This window comes from Schistocerca piceifrons, chromosome 8, assembly GCF_021461385.2.
Source record: "Schistocerca piceifrons isolate TAMUIC-IGC-003096 chromosome 8, iqSchPice1.1, whole genome shotgun sequence".
Taxonomy (NCBI): Eukaryota; Metazoa; Arthropoda; class Insecta; order Orthoptera; family Acrididae; genus Schistocerca; species Schistocerca piceifrons.
This window is the reverse complement of record NC_060145.1, coordinates 429,393,660-429,418,933: the sequence shown is the minus strand read 5'-3', so window position 1 is coordinate 429,418,933 and position 25,274 is coordinate 429,393,660. Positions and strand designations below refer to the sequence as shown.

General features: G+C 42.9%; 1 protein-coding gene across 1 annotated transcript in view; it reads left to right on the top strand.

Annotated features, from left to right (window-relative positions):
- Positions 1-25,274, top strand: part of LOC124711848 (ataxin-2-like) — a 141,373-nt gene that overhangs the window by 96,177 nt on the left and 19,922 nt on the right. The window contains exons 11-12 of the mRNA XM_047242074.1: positions 5,584-5,747; positions 23,105-23,759. Coding sequence (XP_047098030.1) covers positions 5,584-5,747; positions 23,105-23,759 — 819 coding nt within the window. The remainder of the gene's footprint in view (positions 1-5,583; positions 5,748-23,104; positions 23,760-25,274) is intronic.

Below are 25,274 nucleotides of genomic sequence, written 5' to 3'. Positions count from 1 at the left end.
CTTTAATGCGCATCATTCCCTATGGGGTTCTACCAGAACTAGTCAGAGAGGTGCCCTCTTGGCAGACCTTAATCTACTTAACCTCTTCCGTCTTGACACAGCAGCACCCACATACCTTTCTGACTCCATGTACATCTGTTCCTGTCTGTTCCTATCTGGACCTATCCTTCTGCACTGCCCAGCTTGCCCATCATTTCGAGTGGCCCGTTCTTTCTGACGCCTACTCGGGCGATCATTTCCCATGTGCTATCTGTTGGCTGACTCCTACCCCACCTGCGTGCACACCCAAATGGCAGCTTACTAAGGCCGACTGTCGGCTTTACGCTTTTTGGTGACCTTCGACAAACACGATTTCCTGAGATATGATGATCAGGTGGACTATCTCACATACGTTATCCTTATGCTGCAGAACTTTCCATTACCCGCACTTCCTCTTTACCATGTCGTGTCTCAGTGTCTTGGTGGACTGAGGCATGCTGCAACACAGTTCGTGTGCGGAGTCATGCTCTCCGCATTTTTAACAGCCATCCTAAGATGGCAAACTGCATTCATTATAAACAGATACGTACACAGTGTCATATTATTATTTGAGATAGCAGAAAAGCTAGCTGGATTTCATTCACTAGTGCTTTTAACAGTTCCATTACCTCTTCTGTCATGTTGGTCAACCTCTAATGGCTCTCTGCGACCAAGATCCATTTCCCAATTTCCGGCCTGACACGATGTCATCGTGTGGATCCAATTGCTGTCTCCAACACTTTGGACCACCATTTTGCAGAAATTACAACCTCTTTCCACTATCACCCTGCCTTGCTCCTTCGGAAACGAGCAGAGGAGACTCGGGCAATATACTTCTCAGAATAGTCTGTGCTACAATGCCCCTTGACTATGTGGGAGCTAGATCATGCTCTCACTTCATCCCGATCCTCTGCTCGGGGCCAGACGCTATTCACATTCAGATGTTGCAGCACCTTTCTCTTGTGGACAAGTACTTTGTGCTTAATACATACAACCGCATCTGGGCAGAGGGCACTTCTCCTAGATGCTGGTGTAAAGTCACTGTCATACCCATACCTAAGCCTGGTAAGGACAAACAACTTCCTTCTAGTTATCGCCCCATTTCTCTCACCAGCTGTGCTTGCAAAATGATGGAACATATGATTCATGTCCGGCTGGTATGGCAGGCTTGAGTCCACCACTGCACAGTGTGGCTTTTGAGTGGACTGTTCTGTAGCTGACATCTCGTCATTTTGTTCACCACGCCACGAATGGTTTTCTGCATAAATCCTAGACTGTGGCTGTGTTTTTCGATTTGGAGAAAGCCTACAACACCTGGTAGAGGACTGGTATCCTTCATACTCTGTACACATGGGGCTTCCATGGCCGCATGACCTATTTCCTTCAGGCATTTCTACAAGTTTTAAAAGACAGTTTTCAAGGTACGTGTGGAGTCTACCTTGACAGACACCTTTATCCAGGAAAACGGAGTGCCTCAAGGTCCCGTCCTGAGCATCGTCCTCTTTGTTATTGCCATTAACCCTGTAATGGCCTGTCTCCTGTCAGGCATCTTCATCTGCCTTTGCGTTGACGATTTTGCCATCTATTGCTGTTCTCCACGCACTTGTCTCATTGAGCAGTGTCATCAGCGATGTCTTCATCATTTTTACTCATGGAGCACTGACAGTGGCTCTCGTTTTCCCACTGGCAAAACTATTTGTATGAATTTCTGGCATTGCAATTGGATTCTTCCACCGTCTTTCCATCTTGAGCCTGTTGCTCTTCCGTTCGTTGAAACTTCAAAATTCCTGGCACTCATGCTCGTCAGGAAACTTCCTTGGTCTTCCCATGACCGTTACCTGGCAGCCCGCTGTGTGTGGTTCCTCAGTGTCCTGTGTGTCCTCGATGATACGTTCTGGGTTGCAGATTGAACCACACTCCCTCCGTTTGTACCGGTACCTTGTCCGTTCGAGACTGAACTATGAGTATTTCGTTTATGCACCTGTACGTCCTTCCCTCTTACACTGTCTCAATACTATACACCATCGTTGCATCCATTTGACTGCTGGCACCGTTTACACTAGCTCAGTTGAGTCTGTGTGCAGAAGCTGCTGGACTACCTGTGTCTTACTGCCGTGAATTTCTTCTCAGCAGGTATGCATGCCGTTTGTCTGCTATGTGTGGCTGCCCATCCTATGGCTCCTTCTTGGATGACTCCTTTGATTGCCAGTTTGGGGCTCGCACCTGTTCTCTGTTACCTCCTGGAGTTTCCTTTCAGTTATTGCTCCCGCAGCTAAACTGCATGCTACTTACCACTTTCCCAATGGGTGTGAGCCCTTCACCATCTTGGCTTCGTGCACCAGCCTGTGTTTACCAAGGACGTCACTCACTTTCTAAGGAAACTAGTCCAGACTCACTCTATTGCCATAAGTTTCTTGACCTTTGCATGGAACTTCGCGATAGTACCTTTGTGTATACACTGATGGCTCTCAAACCAACCTGGGTGTTGGGTGTGTGTTCTTCATTGGCATGGACACTTTTCAGTATCGGCTCTCAGAACACTGCTTACTATTTACAGCGGAACTCTTCGCTACGTATCAGGCCATGCAGTACATCTGGTGACACAGGCTTTTAAATTGTTTCATGTGATATGACTCTCTGTGCCCTTCAGAGCCTCTGCGTGCTGTACGCTGCCTATCCCTTAGTGTATGGGTCCAGGAAAGCTTTCACTTGTTCACTGTTGATGAAGCCACTGTTATGTTCATGTGGATCCCTGTCCACGTCAGTCTGACAGGAAATGGGGCTGCTGATGCTGCTGCCACGGCTGCTATTCTTGTGCCTCAGCCCACTAATTCTTACATTCCCTCTGATCTTTGTGTTGCTGTATGTCAGCAGGTGGTATCTGTGGTATCGATAGCTACGATGCCCCATTGTAGATGTGCTCTGCTAGGTTGCCACTAAGACACCGATGACAGCGCCCTCTAGCCGGTGCTGTGCAGCTCTACGAGCGCTGCTCTGGATTCAGCCCATTTGATTCCAAGGAGGCAACCTAGCAACATTATTTCTACTTCATAGGGGGCCATTAGACTTTTACTTCAGTTACTTCAATTATAGTTTGTCCAACTACTAGTAGCAGTTAGCATTGATGCATATCCAGCTTCACACCTATGTGCTCGTCAGTGCAAAGTTATTTATGTCATTGACTAATATTCTCTATTAAATGTTCTATAAAGTTAAACACAGTACCGAAGCATTTAACCTTTTCCTGCTCATACTCACTTCCTACATTCGGCCTACCCTTCAGATTACAGAAGCAGACCCACGTGCTGCCTACAAGGCGGGATACAAAAGTATCACTTTGCATCACCAATGGTCCTCCCTTCATGGGAACAAGCTCCGGGTTATTAAGTGTCTCGCAGCAGCTTGGATGACTTCCTCTCGACCCTGTCGCCACAAGGAGATTATTTTAATTAGGTTGTGTATTGGACACTGTCCTTTTAGCCATCACTATTTAAATGCTCTCCCACCTCTGTGTGCACATTGCGGCAACTTTTGACTGTCCACCATTTCCTGACAGAATGCTCTTTTTTTTAACCTCTTTAAGTTCCCATTAATATTTGCCATCTGAGTTATCGGCCATTTTAGCAAACAATAAATGGGCTGTCAATGGCATTTTACGTTTATCGTTGTAGCAATGTGGCGAAGGCCATTTAATTTTTAGTTCTGGACCTCGGCTCCTCGGTGGCATATTTTATAGACCGTTCTCCATGTCCCTGTTTTTAGCTGTCTTTTCTTCCGTTGATTGAGATTGACGTGTATTCATTTTTAACTCCTCTATTTGTCTTCGTGTTCAACAGTTTTGACATGGGTGCATATGATCATAGTTGTTTTTGTGTCCCGAAGCAAAACAAAAAGAAAAAATATAAAGAAATAAGTTTCTGGTGCCGATGTAAACGCCATAGCTTTTGAATATTGTATGAACTAGAAAACAAGATGTGAAAAGTCATCAGAAGAAAATGGAACAAATTATTTGTATTACATTGGCAAATAGTATTTTTTGTATGAAATCGTAGCTAAAACGGAAGGTATGTTGGAAATGATAAACAGGAGCTGTGGTAGCACCTCTTCCAAGTACAATATTAACTAGTTTTGAACTGTTGCAGGTGTGCCACATCTTCCATTAAATGTATGAAGTGCATGGGATTTGTTGGTAAGCTATGTTGAAAAAATGCAGTAATGAACAATGGAATAACAATAATACAAAAAGGTGATAGAGGAGGTATAATGTAGGACACACAATGAAGCAACTGCTAAACTTTGGCTTTGGCAGAGAGAGTGCACACACACACACACACACACACACACACACACACACACACACACACACTCTCTCTCTCTCTCTCTCTCTCTCTCTCTCTCTCTCTCTCTCTCTCTCTGCCTGCTTTCACTTGGGCCCAAGCAGCCATAGGCAGTAGTGCACTTGTGTGCATGCATGTTCAGCTTCTGGAGGAAGGCTTTTTTACGAATGCTGAAGTACAGCAGTCGTTCCATTATGTTTTTCTGCAACTGTACGTTGCCTCTTTGATGTGAATAGTAGTCTATCCTTTTCATATTGTTGTAAAAAAAATGTAATAACTTTGATTTACATGGAGATATTGTCCAGTTGTGTTTGGCATACAGCTTCTTCCCTCCCTTCGCCTCCAAGAACATGTATTGATTTCAGAGCTTCTGGTTAATGTAGGAGCTAGAAGTACACCTCAAATTGTTCCAAATTAACAGACAGCAATGATATTTACAATCGTGATTGATAAACTCTTTTTTGTTGTTTCTTTAGAAATATGTCCCAATTGTTGTGTGTTTGTTAGGTTGGGACATAGCAACACAGCTAAAACTTGACAGCACATTCCACTCTGTTATGTCCTCCAGAATTGTACATCATTTTTCCACCACGTACCTTCATATATCCAATGTCATGATGTTTATTGAACACAGTTCTGTGATTGGTTCCAGTATCTTACATAATCAGTTAAATTGCTCGTTACCTGTTGCTCAACTTTATATTTCAAATATTTTTCTAATAAAAAGTGTATAATGTAGCAAGTTTCATGATTTGTATATCCATGTCTTTGTCACTTTTGGACTACTTCTTAAGTTTTAATAAATGTAGCAGTGGACATATAAAGATATATATCTCTGCTGCTTATGTACACATCAAGACTTTTGAATATATTTATGATCTAGAAAACAAGATAGAAAAACTCACCAGAAGAAATTGAAACACATTGAGAATTGTGTTTTTTCCTAAAGCAAAAAATAATGTGATCATGGAATATCAAACTTAAGAACCGAAAGTTTCAAATTAAGGGCCAGTACAACTTATAAAATGGTTTATTGATGTTTTATATTCCTTGAAGAGTGTAAAAGAGGATTTTTGCTGCATTGTAATCCTGAACCAGATAGTTTTAGCTTTATTTCGATAAAAAAATTATGTTGAAGAGTTAATGTTGTGTGTGCAACTGTTAGGTGCTAAAAAGAAAATCAGATTTTTGAGTACAGAATTAAGTAAAATAAGTATTGTCCAAACAGTCCAGGTGATGCCGCACCGGAATGATATTGCATCCCAGATGTCGGTAGCAGCAGCTACAGGGCAGCCGCTGCTTGCCCCAGCACCTGCCCCGATGCATTCGCAGTTTACAGTGCCGTATGCTCCTCCAGGTCATATGACACCTCAGCCATACCATCAGCAGCAGGTATTTAAATGTTAATTACATCAAGTAGAGTAGTGCATAATATTATAGTTGGTCCAATAAAATAGTCTTTAATTGCAACATTATTTAGAAGATTCATGTCCCATGCTGCAGTTTTTTCAGCCTCAAGTAGTGCTTAAAGTGAATCTCGTATCACACGTTGAATCATTTTGAAATAATAGCTTAAGTTACAGAATGTGGAGTACAGTGTAAAATGTATGTTTTATGCCTCCCAGACAATTCATTGTTTGTAAGAAGAGTACAGTTTGGCAGCTAACTTGAGACTGATTTTTGTTTAAATTACTCACACCCTTTCAGAACACTTCTCTCCTGGTCTTCCACTTTTATTGGCCCCTCTTTGTTCTTGCACGTATTGTATGTTTCTCATATTTCCCAGTAGCACATCCCTGTTTTTTCTGAGAATTCCAAACATCTTGCATCACCACATTCAATTGTCCATTGTGTTTTTAGTTCAGAGTTTTTCTAATCATGCTTGCCTTGTCAAGCACAGCCTCAGAACTGCATCTGTGGTTTTTACTGTTTCTAAACTCAAAGTGATAGTCACTTCACAGATCATCAGTTTTCTTTTCCATTCGTCTGCATATTACTGTAGACAGTAACTTCCATGAAATGCCCAACTGATTGTGCAGTAGTTCTCACATTTAACAATATTATGAGAAGGAAAGTTGCTACTCACTGTATAGTGGAGATGCTGAGTTGCAGACAGGCACAACAAAAAGACACAATAAAATTCTCATGTTTACCGTCTCTTGCTATCTTTTGGATTATGTGGATATTCTTCCAAGAGTCTTATAAAATCTAGGTACTATCTTTAATAATTGGTTGCCATCCCCCAAATGATATTAGACATTCTAAAGGTATGTTATCTTCTGTTCTGCTCTTTTTGATGGCAAGTATTCCATAACTCTGTCAGACTCTGGACACTCTGTCTTCCAGGTAGACATCTAATCCTCTGTCATGTCAGGAGGCTTTTCCTCCCATGGTGGAAGCTATCCCCTCTTGTAACATTAGGGTTCATTTTGCTTTCCTAATGTTGACAACCTTGTTTTTAATAGCACTGAAAGTTATTCTGACTTTCCTCGGAAGTGAATTTGTGCTTCCAACAACCATTACCTTTAAAACTTCTGTTTTTCCTGCAGGCATTTTGCGTTAGTTTCCTTGCAGTATTAATTTCATTTTGTGAGTGACTTACATTCCTGTATTCCTTTCTTTTCCTGAACATTTCTATCTCTTCGACTTGTCTAAATCAGTTGAAACCATTTCTCTTGTCACCCAAGGTTTCTTCATGGTTACTTTCCTTGTACTTTACACTTCTGTGATTGCACTTTTTAGTGATGTCCGTCCCATTTAAACTGAACTGCCTACTTCGGTATGAATTATTGCAGTATCTAAAGCCTTCGAGAAATTAAAATTAATATCATTATTCTCTGTACTGTAGTATCCCACCTCACTTCCCTTTGGTTCTTCCTGACATATCTTTAAACTGAGGCCTGATCTTCTTCACAAAATTGTGACCTGAGTATATGATGTAGGAATCGCTCTCTTGCAATTATGTAATCTATCTATTATCTTCCCATGTCTCCAGGCCTCTCCCTAGGATACCTTCTTCTCTTGTTTTTGAAAAATGTACTTGCTATTATCAGCATTCTGTGGGTCAAAGAGTGGAATGTTTGATCCCTTAATCGGGTAGGTAGGGTAGAGAATTTACAAAAGGGAAATGCATAGGTTGGGAATTAGTGAAGTGCAGCGACAGGAGAACCAGGTGTAGGGTTGGCCCACCTAGTAGCTTATGAGAAAATAGTAACGCAGGTAAGTTAAGCATAGTGAATGCATTAATTGTAGTGTTAGCAATGGTTAAGTTATGCTCTATGTGAACTACTACTTCTTCTTTTGTTTCCCTCTTCCCACCACCACCACCACCACCACCACCACCACCACCACCAAAGTCCACATTTATTTTTCCTTCGATACCTTTTCCTACTACTGAATTCCAGTGACCCATTACACCCTTAACTGGATAATATTCCGTAACTCATACAGTCTTTCATTCTCTTCATTTGTGGAACTATTTCACACATAGACTTGTGTTAATGTGGTAGGGAATAACTTCAAAAAGATTTTATAAAGATAACAGGAGGAACTATTCCTCCTAAAAAGAAACAGAAACTTGCCTGGTTGAATGATTATTGTGATGAGTTAATTGAAAATAGGTAACAAGCTTGCTGGACACAGAAATAAGAACAACAAAAATTTTATAAAGGTCAGAAAACTTGCATCAAAAGGTCTCAAAAAGATCAGATTACTGCATATAAAAGATCAGTTGTCAGTTGAATCTTGCTTCAAGCGGAACACAAGAGACTTTTATAAAACATTCAAAAATAAAGAAGCCATCAATTTTACAGTTTATAGACTTTATATAACAACAGAGAACTGCAAAATACTAGTGGACTACTTCAACTAACTACAAAACTCCAAGCCACGAAAAGAAAAATTTAATTTTGATAACAAGGAATGGAAAATATTGGCTGAAATAATCACGTGTTATGAAAAGAACTGATTGCAGCTCACAATGTAAAGATGTTGACTCATAAACAGGCACCCAAAAAGACTGCTAAGCATGTGAGCTTTGTTAGCCAAAAGGCCTTCTTCTAAAGCAGCCAACACATACATTCATCCAAGCACAACCCACACACATGACCACTATCTCTGGCTGAGCAGCTGTGCATGATGTGAGAAGCAATCTGCCTGCTGGGGGTAAAGGGGAGACTGATGTTGGAAGGGAGAGAGATAGCAAGGTAAGGGTGGGGGACAATAAAGTGGTGCTTGTGGGGACATGCAGGGATGTTATGGTGAAAGGCTAGGATGGTTGGTCGATTTGGGGGAGGGGATCAAACAGCGAGATCATTGGTCCCATTGAGTTAGGCAAGCAAGTTGCCCTGCCCTTTCAAAAGGATCCATCCCGGCATTTGCCTGAAGTGATTTGGGGAAATCACAGAAAACCTAAATTGGGATGGTCGGACATGGGTTTGAACCGTCGTCGTCCTGAATGCGAGTCCAGTGTGCCACCTCGCTCGGCGACAGGCTGGGGCAGTTTGGTGAAGTTGTGAGGTTAGTTGGGAGGGGAGGGGGAAAGGGTAGTAGGTAGTAGTAGAGGAGGGGGGAAAAGACTTGTGTGTTGGTGGAATAGAAAGCTGTGTAGTGCTGGAGTGGGAGCAGGGTAGGGGATAGATGGATGAAGGACACAGACTAACGAAGGTTTAGGCCAGAGTCTTTACTGGAACATAAGATATAATGCAGGAACAGTTCCCACCTGCAAAATTCAGGAAAGCTGGTGTTTGTAGGAAGGATCTAGATGCTGTAGGCTGTGAAGCAGTCATTGAAGTGAAGAATGTTGTGTTAGGCTGCATGCTCAGCAACTGGATGGTCCAGTTGTCTCTTGGCCATAGTTTGCTAGTGGCCATTCATGTGGACAGACAGGTTGTTGGTTGCCATACCCACGTAGAACGCAACACAGTTGCTGCAGTTCAGTTTGTAGATCACAAGACTTATTTCACAATTAGTCCTGCCTTTGAGGGGATAGGTAATGCTTGTGACAGTACTGGTGGTGGTGGTGGTGGTGGTGGTGGTGGTGGTGGGAGGATGTATGGGATAGGTCTTACATCTAGGTCTAACCAACCGACAAGCTATCTGTCCACATGAATGGCCATTGACAGACTGTGGCCAAGAGAGAACTGTACCACCCAGTTACTGAGCACGCTGCTCAACAGGGTATTCATTGCAGTAACTGCTTCACAATCTGCACTATCTGAATCTTGATTGCCAAAACGAGCTTTTTCTGAATTGCCCAATATATACTACTTTCCCATAATTCTCTGACCTCAACCATCATTAATCGCTGTCTTTCGCTCACCCATCCCCTTCCCTGCTACCACTCCAGCATGACACAGCCTTCTATTCCACCAACACAGCCACTAGTATATCTCCCCCCCCCCCCCCCCCCTCCTTTTTTCCCCTCCACTACTTCTTTTTCTTTTCCCTCCTCTACTTCTTTTTCTTTTCCCTCCTCTACTTCTCTCCTTTGCCGTCACATCCCCCCCCCCCCCACACACACACACACACACACACACACACACACACACACACACACACACACACACACAGAGTCTATCCTTCAGACTGTACGTAGCTCCTCTATCCTAACATGTCCCAGCATTCTCACACAATCAGCACCTTACTGTCCTTCACTCGTACACTGCTATCCCTTCCCCTCCCCAACCTCCACCTTACCCCTACCATGCAGATTGCTTCTCCCAGTTTGGCCTCTGGTTAGAGATAATGGTTGTGTGTGTGCCTTTGTGCTTGTGTGTGTGTGTGTGTGTGTGTGTGTGTGTGTGTGTGTGTGTGTGTGTGTTGTGTACTTTAGAAGGTCTTTTAGCTGAAAGCTCGCATGTTTAGCAGTCTCCTTAGTGTGCCTGTTGTGACCCAAAATCTCCATATGGTGAATAACAATTTGTCCTTTTCATAATGTCGTCTAAATTTGATAACATGATCCAAATACAACCAGGCTCGAAGACACCAACAATAGATAAAATCAGAGAAATGTCGAGACAGCTTACAAATAACAAAGCATCAGGGGAAGACAGTATAGTTGCTGAATTATGGAAACACCCTAGTTACAACATTATGCAGGTCTAACAGAAATCATTAATGGAATTTGGATAACAGACAGATTACCATCAGAATGGACAACAGCATTAACACATCCACATAAAAGAGGGAAAAAAAACAGATCCTAACAATTAATGAGGAATCTCCCTCTTGGCCATGACATCTGAGATCTTCTCCATGGCACATTTGAAGAGAGTTGAAGGAATACTTGACATATCACTAGGAGAACACCTAGCAGGATTTTGGAAGGAAAGTCTTTTGCAGAGAACATAATAGAAATGAGGAAAATCAGAAACTTGAAATATGTGATAACTTGAGTAGATTTTAAAAAGGCCTATGACTCAATTGATAGAAATACCCTAATGAACATTATAAATAAATTTGTACTCCATTTAAAAAAATAATTAATTAAAGGAACTTTAACAAAGACACCAGCAAAAGTGGCATTTATGGCGAACTGTTAAAGGCTTTTGAAATAGTCTGTAGTGAGAAAAGATGATTATTTTGTCACTTACACTTTTCAGCTGCACATCAGTGAAGGTAGTGAGAGACTGGAGAAAATCTGCCAATACTGAGGGTGTGCTACTAATAAGAAACTTGTATAAAATCACCGTAATGTCTAGCCTTTGCAGGTGATATGGCATTAATTACTGTTTCACTGGGTAATGCAGCAAAACAAACCACAGAACTGCAGAAAGAAGCAGACAAAATAGACTAGAAATAGTTTGAGAAATATGAATGATGCCCTTAAAAATCTTGAAATTCATATCACAGTATCTACAACAAACTGTTGTAGACTAGAGACTAGAGGCTAGTGTTATGGACACACATACAAAATGCATAACAGACTAATCAAGTAGACCTTCAACTTGCCAAACTAAACCCACAGAGCTAAGAACAACTCTGGAATGAAAATGGATCTAATAAATAACAGAATACTTTTAAAGAAGCAACAAAGAAGGTAGGTGTTCAGGAAAGAGAGCTATCTTCAACTGGCAGCAAGTGGATCTAGGAAGAAAAGGAGTGCCACTCTCAAAAGATGAATCTGGGAGCAATGAATGTTAAACATAAAGCAAAACCAAAATTGATGTATCGAACACTGCAAAAGAGTTATTTGAATGAATGAATAAATAAGTAAATAATAAAATGAAGTGAAGAGTAAATGGGTGAAGATGAGAGGAAAATAAAATTGTGAGAATGTAACAGAGCACTGAAAGATTTAAGTGAAGAAAACAAGGCACCCTGGTGAAGATGACATTCCCTCAGAATTACTGAGAGCCTTGGGAGATCCAGCCATGACAGAATTATTCCAACTCACGTTGAAGGTACGACACAGGCAAAATACCCTCAGACCTAGAAAGGATGTAATAATTCAGATTCCAAAGAAGGCAAGCCCCTACCGGTGTAAATACTGCTGAACTATCAGTTTAATAAATCATAGTTGTAGAATACTGGTCAAATTATTTATAGAAGTATGGAAAAACTGCTAGAAGCTGACCTGAGGAAGGAAAATAGGTTTGGATACCTTAGGAAGGTAGAAATATATGAGGCATTGCTGATGAGAGGACTTAACATAGGAGTTAGGTTGAAGAAAGCAAACTTATGTTTGTAGAATATGTAGATTTTGATAAAGTTTTTGACAATGTTGAGTGGGTATCCACTTGGAAATTTTGAAGGTAGCAGGGATAAAATTCAGGGAGTGAAACCATACTGCAGTTGTAAGAGTTGAAGAACGTGAAAGGGAAGCTTTAGTTAAGAATTGAGAAGGGATTGTAACCTACCCTTGATGTTATTCAATCTGTATATTGATAAAGCTGTGAAGGAAACCAGTGGAAATTTGGAAAGGGAAGTAAAGTTCAGGGTGGAGAAATAAGAACTTCGTCAGAATTGCAGTCATCATCATCATCATCATCTTGGACAGTTTCCAGCCACTGGCTGGGTCTGTCGGGAACACAAGCCTCTCCACCGTGTTCTGTCTTTCCACCATTCCCCCTCTTCCACCTTCGTCCAGTTCTCTCCTCTTCTCATCACACATTCCTTCACTCCCTTCACCCATCTATCTCTTGGTCTTCCTCTGGGCCTCTTCCCCTCCAGTTGCAGATCAAACATCCTCTTTGGAATTCTTCCCTCATCCATTCTCTTCATGTGTCCATACCACTGCAGTCTTGATTTTTCTATCCTGTCCTGTACTGGTTCCTCCTTTAGTCTTTCCCTCACATACAAATTTCGCAATCTGTCTCGTCTTGTTACACCCAACCTGCTCCTCTGGAACTTCATTTCACTAGCCTGTATTCTACTTTTGTCGCTTTTGTGCATTACCCATGTCTCACTTCCGTATGTCAATATGGGGACAAAGTAGGTTCGGTATATAATTCCCTTGGATTTCTGTGGCACCTCCTTGCTCCAAATAAGCCCCCTAATGCATTTGTAGAACTGCCCTGCTTTTCTGCATCTTTCATTTATTTCCATTGCGTTTCCCCCCTTACTTTCAATCACGCTTCCCAGGTACTTGAAGTTCTCTACCACTTGTAGTTTTTCCCCTCCACAAGTTATATCCACATTTGGCCTATTCTTCTTCCTTGTTGTGACGATTATTTCACTTTTCTTTGCAGAGAAATGCATTCCATATTGTGCTGCCGTTGCCTCCCATGCATCTAACTGCTCTTGCACCTCCTTCACGCAATTTCCCCATAACATCAGGTCATCGGCAAAAAGCACTGCTTTCATTTTATGATCTCCAATTGCAACTGATACTTGCTGTAGGATTTCATCCATAACAATAATAAACAATAAAGGCGAAAGTGCACTTCCCTGTCGCAGCCCATTTTCCAGCTTGAACCATGCAGTACGTTCCCTCCCCACTTTCACACAACTCTCACTTCCCTCATACATTTTTCTGACTTTTCGTGTAATCTCTTCATCTATCCCTTTTGCGTTCAGCACATCCCAGAGCTTGTCCCTACAGATACTGTCATACGCCTTCCCAATATCCAAAAAGGCCATGATTAAGTCCTTCCCGTACTCATAGTGCCTTTCCTGCAGTTGCCTTACCGCAAATATGAGGTCCGTTGTTGATCTTCCCGGTCTGAAACCGTACTGCTCCTCTTGCAGTCTACTTTCAATACTGCTTCTTATTCTCTTCTCCAGCATCTTTTCATAGATTTTTCCACAGTGGCATAGCAGGGTGATTCCTCTGTAGTTCTCACATCTCCTTTTATCCCCTTTCTTGAAGATCGGGACTATAATTCCTTTCTTCCAATCCTCAGGAATTCTGTTCTCCTTCCACACCACCCTCAGCACTCTGTATAGCCACTGGGTTCCTACTTCTCCTGCTGCTCGTATCATATCCACTGTTACTTCGTCCCACCCTGGTGCCTTGCCCCCTTTCATTCTCTTTATGGCTTCTTCCACTTCATTCCAAGTTAGATCATCAATTTCCCCATTATTATAATCGTCTGCTGCCTTAGGCTCTCCATCGCTGTTAGTTACCTGCTTGGCAGCATTCAACAGATCTTCAAAGTACTCCTTCCAAATCTTTTTGAGCTCATGCATTTCCTCCACAACTCTTCCATTATTATCCATGATCCTCAGGCACTCGCTTCTGTCATTCCTCTTATTTCTTACCATGGTGTAAAGTACTTTTTTGTTCCCTTCACTGTCCTCTTCTAACATTCTTGTCCATTTTTCCATCCACTTCTTCTTCTCCGCCCTTACTATGGTCTGTGCCGCTTTCTTGCTTTCCTTATATTTTACCCTAGCTTCCTCTGTTCGGGTCTGGAACCATTCTCTGAAGGCTTTGTTCTTTCGAAGTACTGCCTCTTTACATATGTTGTTCCACCATGGGGTTTCCCTACTTCTCCTCTTTGTGCTAGTTCTTCCGCACACAGTCTCAGCTGCCTCAACTAGAGCCCTCTTAAAATCGCCCCATTCTTCTTCCACTGTTCTCTGATCTTCCTTTGGCAGCTTCTTCCTGATCAGTGTCTGGTACTGGGTCCTCCGTTCATCCTCTTTCAGCATCCATGTCTTCAACCTTTTCTCCTGTATATCTGTTGCCCTCCTATCTTTTTTCTCTCTTAGGGTGGCTACCAACAGCCGATGGTCGCTGTCTAAGGCCTCAGATGGTATGACCTTAACATCTGTGAGGCTGCTCATCATCTGCCTATCCACTAGTACATAGTCTACTACTGAAGTTTGGGACCAGTCCCCACTGTACCAAGTTATTTTGTGACTACTCCTCTTCTTGTACCACGAATTTGCGATCGCCAGCCCATTCCTCTTGCAGAATTCCAGCAACAATTTTCCTTCTCTATTTCGGTTCCCCCAGCCCTCTGGTCCCATTATCTCCTCGAATCCTTTCCTGTCTGTGCCAACATGTGCATTGAGGTCCCCTATTATAATCTGATTACCTCCATTTAGCTGCTTTTGCATGTCATCTTCAAATTCCTCCTTCTCCTTTTTTGTACACCCCACCTGTGGGGCATATGCTTGGATGATTTCAATGCTTTTTCCTTTCACCCGTACTCTGGCTTTTATCATTCGATCATTGATACCTTCCACCTCCTCCTGCAGACCCTCTCTGACCACTATTGCCACTCCATTCCTTCCCCTCTCATTCCCTATCCAGTACAGTTTACATCCTTTACTTAGTGGTTTTTCACCAACTCCTCTCCACCTAGTCTCAGCAAGTCCCAAGATGTCCAATTTCCTCCTTTCCATCATTTCTACAATTTCTTCTAACTTCCCAGTTAGAGTCCTTACGTTTAAGGTGCCCAGCCGTAAACCATCTCGTAATCCTTTTCCATTGCTTGGTCCGTTTCCTTTAAATCCGTTCCGTGATCCGAGGCATGTTCCCTTTTTGAAAGCAGTTGATTTATCCACTACTGGCTTGCTAGGCCTATCGCAGCTTCACCAGAGCCCCGTTAGCCGTCACGTTTCAGGGTTCCCATAGGGCCTTCTCAGCTACCGTAGCGGTCCTGGGGCACACGAAGTCCCCGCTGTACATCGCCCCTAAAGGCAATCCCCTACTTTGTGCCGTTGCCCATCTCCCACGACTTGGACGAGGGATTGGACTTATGGGAGACAGAATTGCAGTATCATTGGGAAAACTCAGAGGTGGCAAAGGACTTGCAAGACCAGTTGAACGGAAAATGGGTTGCGTCTTGAAAAGATATTATAAGATGAATATTGACGCAAGGAAAACGAGGACAATAGATTGTGGTCAGTCAGATGATGCTGAGGAATTAAATTAGGAAGTGATACTAAAAGTAGGCTACTTTTAGTTTTTGTGCAGCAGAATAACTGATGATGGTCAAAATGGAAAGGATATAAAAACCAGACTATCAACAGCAAGGAAAAAATTTTGAGAAAGGGAGATTTGTTAACATCTAATAGCAGTGTTAGGAAGTATCTTGTGGGAGTATTTATGTGTAGTGTAGCCTTGTAGGAAGTCTGATGTGGCTATAAGCAGTTCTGACAAGAAGAGAATAGCTTTTGAAATGTGACGCTATAGAATAATATGTATATCTAAATTGAGTCTATGCATTTCCTGTTTCAGATTATCTAGCTTCCCTACCACTCACTGACTTCTGAAATTCCATATTCTGAATGTTACAAATTCACTTGTTGTTAGATCTTGTTCTCGTGCTCATCCAGGGTTGCCACAAGTTCTGGAAATTGGGAAATCAGGGAACTTTGAAGAAAACACTGGAAAAATCTTGTTTTTGTCTCAGTAGATGAAATGGTTTGTTTACTGAGATGTCATGCATCATCGTTGGCTGGGCACAGCTGCGTACAGGCACTGCTTCCCTACTCACTCATTCCTACTGCTTCTCCCCTTCCTTCCACTCCCCTCAGCTTGCAGTCAGTGCTGCCACCACTTCTTGCTGCTAGCCTACCAGTTGCCAATGAGTGGCAGGGAGGCATACAGAGTGGTTTGTTTGGATCTGATTCTGAGAGACTGTTGATGCTGCAGCCATAGATGGCAGTCACGTGTGCTTGAGTTGTGTTTGTGTGATTGTGTGAATGAGTGTGTGCTCTCATTTTCTGACAAAGGGTATGGCCCAAAAGTTAGTTCTGAGAGTGTGATTGTCTTTTCTACATGCCTATCTGTGGCTCAGCAATCATCGGTATGGTGAGTAGCTACCTGTCCTCAGCAATCATCTGTATGGTGAGTTGCTACCTGTCCTCATTAGTATTGGTTCTCGGAGTATTTGCGCAAGTTATATCTGTTGCATGGATTGATCACCGCAGCCTCATTTCATCAACATTGAGTCTGTAACACGAGTAGCTGGCCACATGAGTGGATTTCCACGATGGCCAAAAACCGCAGGTCATTTCTGCACGTATATTTAACGGATCAGGCCTGCCACTCTGCAGCCTGTCGTTTCCCACTAATGTGCAGGCCCTACCTGTCGGATATAGTCTCACTGATCTGTCCGCAGGTTAGGTCTGTTTGTATGTGGTGTAACGCAGGGTATTTTCATGGTTTATCGATGGACCCAAGACTGCGATACTCCTCTGCAGGCCAGAGTGATGTATTTCAGGAATTGTGACTGTCTGACCACAAGTACATTGTACAGTGTGCCATTTTATAGACATTTTATTTATTGTAGTACATTTTGGCATTTCAAAAACTTGTCCAGCTCCCTTTTGACATACCCTTCCCAAAGATCTTACGGGGAGTTGGAACATCCTATCCTGACAATGTTAAATTTAGTGATTTGGCTTCCCCGTATTTCAGGAACCACTGTAGCCATTGACATGTCTCTTAAAATTCGTTGCATTGACGAAGTGCTACCTTTAAAGCCAATCTGCTCAGGCATAATTGTAACAAGTTTTTGTGATACTGGGTATTCCCTGCTTATTTACATTTCAAACATTGAGCACTTTAAAATCTCTTAGTCAAAACCATCCATTTGTATTGCAGGTTTCTTGCAATTTTGATAATTTCCAGGTCACACGAAAACAAGTTTTCCTCAGGTTTTTACAGCTCCGATACTTTTGTTTACTATTCTTTGTACAGTTCTCTTGCCGACACGTGCTCCTGCAGTTCGTTCTTTAGTCTCCAAAATGGCTGAAAGGCTGAAAATAGGGCCGCCTTCCTACATGACGTGAACTTTAGTGCTGAATGTAGGAACAGGTACAATAGGCAGGTACAATAATCTAAATTTATTTAAATTATTTGCGGAAGAAGAAGAAGAAGAAAATAAGACGATTTTCCATAAAACCCATGAACAAATTGTTTTGCTGGATCTAATGTAATGTCATATCATTTTGGTGTCTGTCATGTAGCTATGTACTCGTACATACATACTTTGTTCTGAAAAGAGAATGCTCCTCCTGGGCTGTGAAAGAAATTACAGAACAGATTTCTCAACTCCAATGTTTGTTGGTTCCTGTTGGTTTTCTTACTTTTGAAGCGAATTCTCAATAAGGTACCCTACATTATTCTGCTGAGTGACTTAAGGTGCGTTTAAGTAGGCCATATTCTACAGCAATATTTGGCCACAATAGCATTGCCATCAGCATTTCCACAATGAGGCTGCAGTAGGCGGCAATTTTGCAGAATGGATGGACAGTATCACTGTTGTTGCAGCAGGCAGTTGCTGTCGAGATACTAGTGTTTCCCTATAAAGGGTGAGAAGTATTTAGTATTACAGGGCAATATCTACCTCTTTAAATACTCCCCTCTCACTCTCACCTTGTTTCCTACTTCTCTTATCAGGAGTGCTACAATCATGGGTCTGAGTCGAAATCATGTTTGATGAAACATAGAGAAAAAACTAAGAGGTCTTTGAACCAACGCCAAATGTGTGGCAAAAAAAATTGCATACGAAGAGTGGAAGCTCAAGTGGCTCTTGACTCATATGGTTTGTATTTGATGCCACGAGTCTCATACTACATCGAGACATGCTTGAAGCAGTAATGGATATTGTGAACAGTTCTTACTTCAAATTTCCTCTAATGAAACATTTCACTCCTTCCACAGTATTGCATACTTTTAGTACTATGAGACTTACTAATGAATATTGCTCTTTAAATAGGTACATTAAACTTTTGTATGTATCACCAGTATCTGGAAACTGAAAGGTGGTTGCCAGTTGAATTGTAACTGGTATATATACTCTCATATTTCTATTGGTTTTTGCAGTTCTTAGACCAAAAATGGTGTTTGGACAATCTGGTGAAATTCTAGAACAAGTTTGTAACCAACATTATTACACTAGTTAAAATTTCTGAAGCATTTATCTTACTTAAAAAAAAAACCACATCCACAAAGTCTAATTTCTCTTATTTCAGACATTAGTCCTTATGTAATGTAAAAGGAGGGAAGGTGCAATCACTGTCACTAACTCTTGTTGCTGCATTTTGTGGCAATTCTGCTGCCCTTGTATACCTTTCTGGACCAGGAACATATTGCCACAACCGTTACCAGGCTATAGTGGCCAGTAATGTTCTATTACATGTGACTGAAATTCTTGCAGCTGCAATGACACTGTACAATATTGTTGGAATATATTAGCATCACGGAAGTACAGAACTATATGAGGAGAGAGGAGAGTCAGTGCAACATTGGAAAAATCTGCAACATTTATTCTAACGTTTAGCACGCCAGAATTACCTGAACACGTCCTTGCAGGCTATATCCATCTTAAGGTTCGCCAGGTTGTTCCTAACCCAATGCGATGCTTCAGATGTCAAAGATTTGGCTATAGCACTAAGGGATGTAATGGGAGGGCAATGTGTGGCAGTTGTGAAGGCTCAGCTCATGAGATAGGCAAGTCTTGTACTTTCTCCAAAACGTATAAATTTCTCTACAGATCACCTAGTATGGAGCAGAAAGTTTGAGGTTCACGATGAAAAAGGAAAATTATGAGTTAAGTCAGGAGATGCATATCCTGTGGTGAAGCTAAAAAAGCTTTCAGAGCTATGCAACCTCCAGTGTTTGCTACTTTTTTTTTACTTCGGCCCTTAAGAAGCCAGTTGCCAAGTGTGATGCCTCCACAAAAACCCAGACCACAGATTAAAGTACGGGCATATACACCTGTGACGGAAAAGCTACACTTGAACCAGAAATCATTTGGAAGCCATCAGTAATGGGCTTACGACCTAAGCCACGTACTGCTGCCCACCATCAGAAGCCTACTAAGCCATTCCCTCAACCAAAATGACCAACTCCTTCCATAAGTGAGGAAAAAGTCCGTCAAAAAGTAGTTCAAAGTCGAAGAAAGTGGCAGTTAAACTTTAGGATTGACGAGCTCTCTTCCACTCAGATGGGGTCTTTACTCTTGAGGGTATGAATTTCCACTTGGAGGAACTGGAGGCCCGGGCACCAGCTAATGTTGCCCCTGACCATCTGGGTAAATCACCGCCTCCGTGGGAGAAAGACAACACCAACCATCCCTAATCAATGGCTCCCATAGGGACTTCTGGGTTGCAATGAAATTTAAATGGATACCAATCACGTTTGGAATAATTACAGCTCCTGGTTCAGGAGAAACCATTCTGAATCTGCGTACAAGAAACTCATTTTAAAGTCCGAGATACACCTGCATTAAGGGGTTAAAACTCTTACAGGAAGGACGATGTTACTGGAGACAGGTTTAAAGGTGGAGTGGCTGTTTCCATTGATAACAGGTGCCACTCATCTCCTTTCCCTCTTACCACAGCCGTACAAGCAGTTGCCGTGGAAATTCTAGCACCATTTTACATCACAGTGTGTTCTTTGTATCTTTCACTCATGATCCTTCAGATGCAGACACACTGACAGAACTCTTTCAGTCACTCCCGCACCTGTTCCTCCTTGTGGAATACTTAAATGCATACCACGTGCTGCGGGGCTCAGTTACCAATTAAGCCAGGGGTCGAGTTATCGAGCCACTCATCCGTTCTGAGAATACCTACCTTTTGAACTCAGGTCAGATGACACACTTTTCCACAGTGACAGGATCTTTTTCAGCTATTGAGTTTTGTTTTTGCTTCCCAGCTACTGCAGACTTGGTTCAGTGGGAAGTGGTTACAGATTTACATTCCAATGACTCAGATGGTGGTCAACAGGAGACCGCTACAATGGATGATCCAAGGGGCAAATTGGTTGCAGTACAGTCAACAGGATATTTTGGAGCAAAAGAATTTTGCACAGGAGACAGTGGCCTATATCATTTGTTGGATCCAACAGGGTTCCGCAGAGTCCATCCCCCAGTCTAGCAACCACTTCAGACAATGGCCTGTTCTTTGGTGGCATGCCAACTGTCACTTGGCAATTAGTCAAACAGCTCTGCGGAACTTCAAATACAATCCAACTACAGAAAACCTTCATGCCTTCAGCTCTGCAAGATCACATGCGAGGCGAGTGATAAAAGATCAGAAGAGGGATTTTTAGAAGGAATTCACGACTTCCATTAATCGGTCCACTTCTGCTGTGCAAGTTTGGGAATCAATAAGGCAGATTTCAGGCAAGGGCATCTTGGTGGAAGTGCCTAAAGACATGGCTCAGGTTTTAGCCGAATAAGTTTTTACAGTCACTGCATCATCCAGACAAACTTCTGCGTTTCAGGTGTTCCGTAGGATTGCGAAGATATGGAAGCTCCATTTTTTTTCCCCACATAATGAGGAAGTCCACAACCTTCCATTCTCCACGTGAAAATTGAAATCAGCTCTTTCCACAGCCAGATGAGATTCATTATGCCATGCTCAGTAGTCATCAGTGCCCTGAAGTGAAAGGACAGCTCCTCTCATTTCAATCAGATCTGCTTGACGGACAATACTGTACAACTTGGAAGGGCGCAATATTAATTCCATTATGGAAACCAGGCAAGGACTGTAGCACTGTAGTACCGGTGGTATGGGGACAACTCTTGAATGTATGGTCAACTGACACCTCGTCTGGCTGCGCAAATCCCAGTATCACCTGAGCTGCTTCACCCTTGACAACTTCATTCTACTAGAGATGGCAATACTGGAGCCATGTGTGTTTTTTGACCTGTAAAAAGCCTACAGCACTACTTTGAGGTACATAGCATCCTTCACCAACTTCATATATGGGAACTAAAAGGATGTCTGGCATTCTTATCCAATCTTTCCTCGAGGACCACTGCTTTTAATATCGCATTGCTGATGCCTTGTCTGACTGCTATGTTCAAGAGAATGGGGTCCCCAGCACAGTAAGCTCAGTGTCACATTGTTTGCCATTGCTATCAATGGCATTTCTTCCACTTCACCAAATATATCCAGTAAACCAGCTGATTCAGGTCATCCATGGCTCCTTACAGCGGCTCAGGTGGTGATCTTTTGCTGGGTACCTGGCCACATCGGGATACAGGGAAATGACATACCCGACAAAGCAGCCAAGAAAGCATGTCAGGATGGTGTTGTCCATCAATGTTCCATGCCATTGCACACCACCATTCATTTTCTGACATATGCATATGCATCAGTCGGAGACTGAGTGAGTGGTTAAAGGTGACAAAAAACAAACTGTGGTCACAGAAATCAACCACACAAGCAAGGTTGACTTCATGTCAGCTTCACCACTGGAAGGAGGTTCTGCTTACCAGGCTACACATTGGACATAGCCCTTTAACACATGGCTTTCTCCTCTGGTGCAAGCATCCACCACTCTGTGAGGTTTGTGGTGTGCCACTTTCAGTTCAGCCTTTTTTCGCAACATGTGTCTTTTGTACTGACATTAGGGAAGCCCTCGGTCTCGATGGAGATTGGCCCACCATCCTCACCAATACTGATTCCAGTGTTAGAGGAGTGGTGAAATTTTGTGAACTGTCATCATCCCTCATTTGGTGGGGAACTGAGGCAGACTTGAATGCATTATAAACTAATCTACATGTGGAGACAGCCTTTGTTCCCACCTATGAGATTGGTGTGCTGACTTTTTGTCAGGGTGCTGATGACCGTGATGTTGAGCACCCCTCACTTAAAATCGTCATCTTCCAACATTAATTTTATCATTAAAAATAATCCCTCTGCACCTGAAGCACCTAAATTATTATCTTTATGCTAATGCACTTTCCATCAATGTTATCAATACAGTTTAGTAGATTCCATTATTTCCTATAAAGATCAGCTGATTCCCCCCCCCCCCCCCCCCTCCCCAGGTTTATTGAGTTAATTATAAATATTCAGTCTGCAGGTATTCCCTTATTGCACATGAAATTTCAGCCACAATGCTTTGAATGGTAGTGCGTTCCTCGAAAAATTAAAAGGAAAGCAGTATACACATTCAACTTTTTAAACACTTCATACGGCCTTGTTTGTTCACCTTAGTAGACTTAATGTCAGTTAACATTGAGTAAAGCCACATCACCATCTAGAGATGACATACTGCAAAGTTACTAACACCAAATCATTTTTATTGGCGTTGATCACACGCACACCACACCTATGACATGACTCGAGCTCCATCAGTGGGTGCCCTATCTCACATGGCATCCTTTGAAGAACCTATTATGTTTACAAGGAATAGACAAAATACACATGCTCAATTTGGTCCAGCTTAAAGTGGTAAGTAAGGAACCAGGTGATTATGATAAGTGGATTTTTGTAGGGGACTTGTAACAGTAGTATAATTTCCATCATTTTGTCATTTGCTGATGTTTGAACAAACAACTAATGACATAATTTAGGTATTAGCACTAAACAGACAAAATATTTTGCAGATGGTTCGAATGGTGGCACAACACGGAGGTGGTGTTGTGCCCCTAGGAGCTGTTCCCACGTCAGTCAGCTACCACCATGAGTCCCCGGGACCTCAGCCGGCACCTGGTCCCCAGTTGCAGTATGTGCCGGCCGCTCACGCGGCAGCTGTCGGACCACCTCACCCACATCATCCGCATCACCCACACCACGCCCACCACCACGCTCACCACCATGCGCCACCTCCCCCGCCGCCACCTTCGGGCGGCGGCCCAGGCACCCCGTCACCTGCACAGGCAGCCGGCAACCCAGGAGGGCCTCCACATGCACATGCGGCAGCAGCCGCTGCCGCTGCTGCGCAGGGCGCGCCCACTTACCACCACCATCCTGGAGGGTCACCAGCGGCTGGAACTCCTGGCGGCCCCGCGGGATACCAGCAGGGTCCGCCCCCACCTCCTCAGGGGCCCCACCCTCCCGGCCCGGCACCACCTCCCCCGCCACCACATGCTTTCCCTGTGGTGTGCCCTATCCTTCCTACACAGCAGCTGGGACCCCCACATGCCCATGCACCTCACCATGTCGTGCAGCAGGCGGGTGCTGTTCAACAGGCTGCTGCTGCTGTTCAATATATTCATCAACACCAGGGTGCCTACCACCACCAACACCCTGCAGCTGCAGGTAAGTTCCACATCTATATTCTCATCCTCATCCATACTCAGCAAGTGCATAGCAGATGGTACTTCCTGTTGTACCAGCTACTAAGGCCCATTTGTGTTCTATTCAAGTATGGAGTAAAGGAAATGATGATTGCTTAAATGCCTCTGTGCATATTTTAGTGTGACTAATATTGTCTTTTCAATCACTATAAGACAGACAAAATGCCTGTTGCCTCCCATGTCGGGTTCTTTAGCTGATCTTTGTTCGATGATTTTCCTGATGGTTCGTCAGCATTAGTGACTGACAATTGCAAAAGTGTCGCCCTCCAGTGCTGTTGGTATGTTGGAGTCAAGTTCACGGCTGCTGATTTTATGTACCTGGCGTGCCAACGTCCGAGGTCTTTTCTGTGGTCTTCTCCTGTGCAATTCTCCCCCTGCTACCTACAACAGTCATTCACTGCAGCCTGGGAATCCATTATCCATTCATCTTGAGACTTTTTCTTTCCTGATGGAGATATTGTCATGTTTGTGTATTTCTGTAGGTTCTCTGAACAAGCTCTTCTCTACAGCATGAACTTCCGTGTCGGCAAATTTTACTATATTGCCGATTTCACACAGCCCATGGTCTGCCACAGCCGAATTCTCTACCTGCCCTAACCTGCAATGCCACTTTGGTGATCATTGTGTTGATTGATTTTGCAGTCATTCCAACATAGACTTTAATGCAGGTGCAGGTGTGCAGTATATTCTCAACATTGCAAGTGGGGATCCCTTTTCTCCTTTGCCTATCTGAGACGCTCTTCGATCATCTTTGTCGTTTATAAATAGCCTTTATGCCATGTTTGCACTGTATACAGGCAATTCTGCCCGTCTCTGGGAATGTGTGGCAGAAAGGCCATACTCAACATTTCTTTTTCCGATATATAACTTAGCAGAGGGATTGACTCTTGACACTTCTTATGCAACTGGTGCAGTACCCGTTGCTCCTCAGAATAGTCACCAGGTGTTACATGTTGTCTGAGGTGGTGCAGCTCACATATTTGTCTTGCTCACTTCAAGAGCGTATTAATTGGTTTGGGTGGCAATTTGACAGTTCTTGTAGGTATTGGTCCTTATTGTGTCGTTTTTCGATACATAATGTGTCCCAGATTTTCACCATCCCTCATGGCCAGCCCATCTAGAAAGGGTAGCTGGCCTTTTGTATCTCTGTGTTAAAATTTATGTTTGCATGGAGGCTATGCAAGTGTCTTAGGAAGTCACCAAGCTGTTCCTCACCATGCCTCCACACAACAAATTTGTCATTGATGTATCTGTACCACACCTTAGATTTACGAGGTGCTAAGTCCAGTGCATGTACTTCAGAATGTTTCATGAAGGAGGTCAAGTGGACTACCCAAGGTGATGCCTTCCAGCTGTTCAAAGACGTTCCCATTCCACATAGCTCATGGTGAAACATATATGAGAGCCTGGTAATGTCTTATGTAAAATGGAAGTGATGTGCTCCTGAGCGCCACTGAGAGACACTTTTGTAAACAAA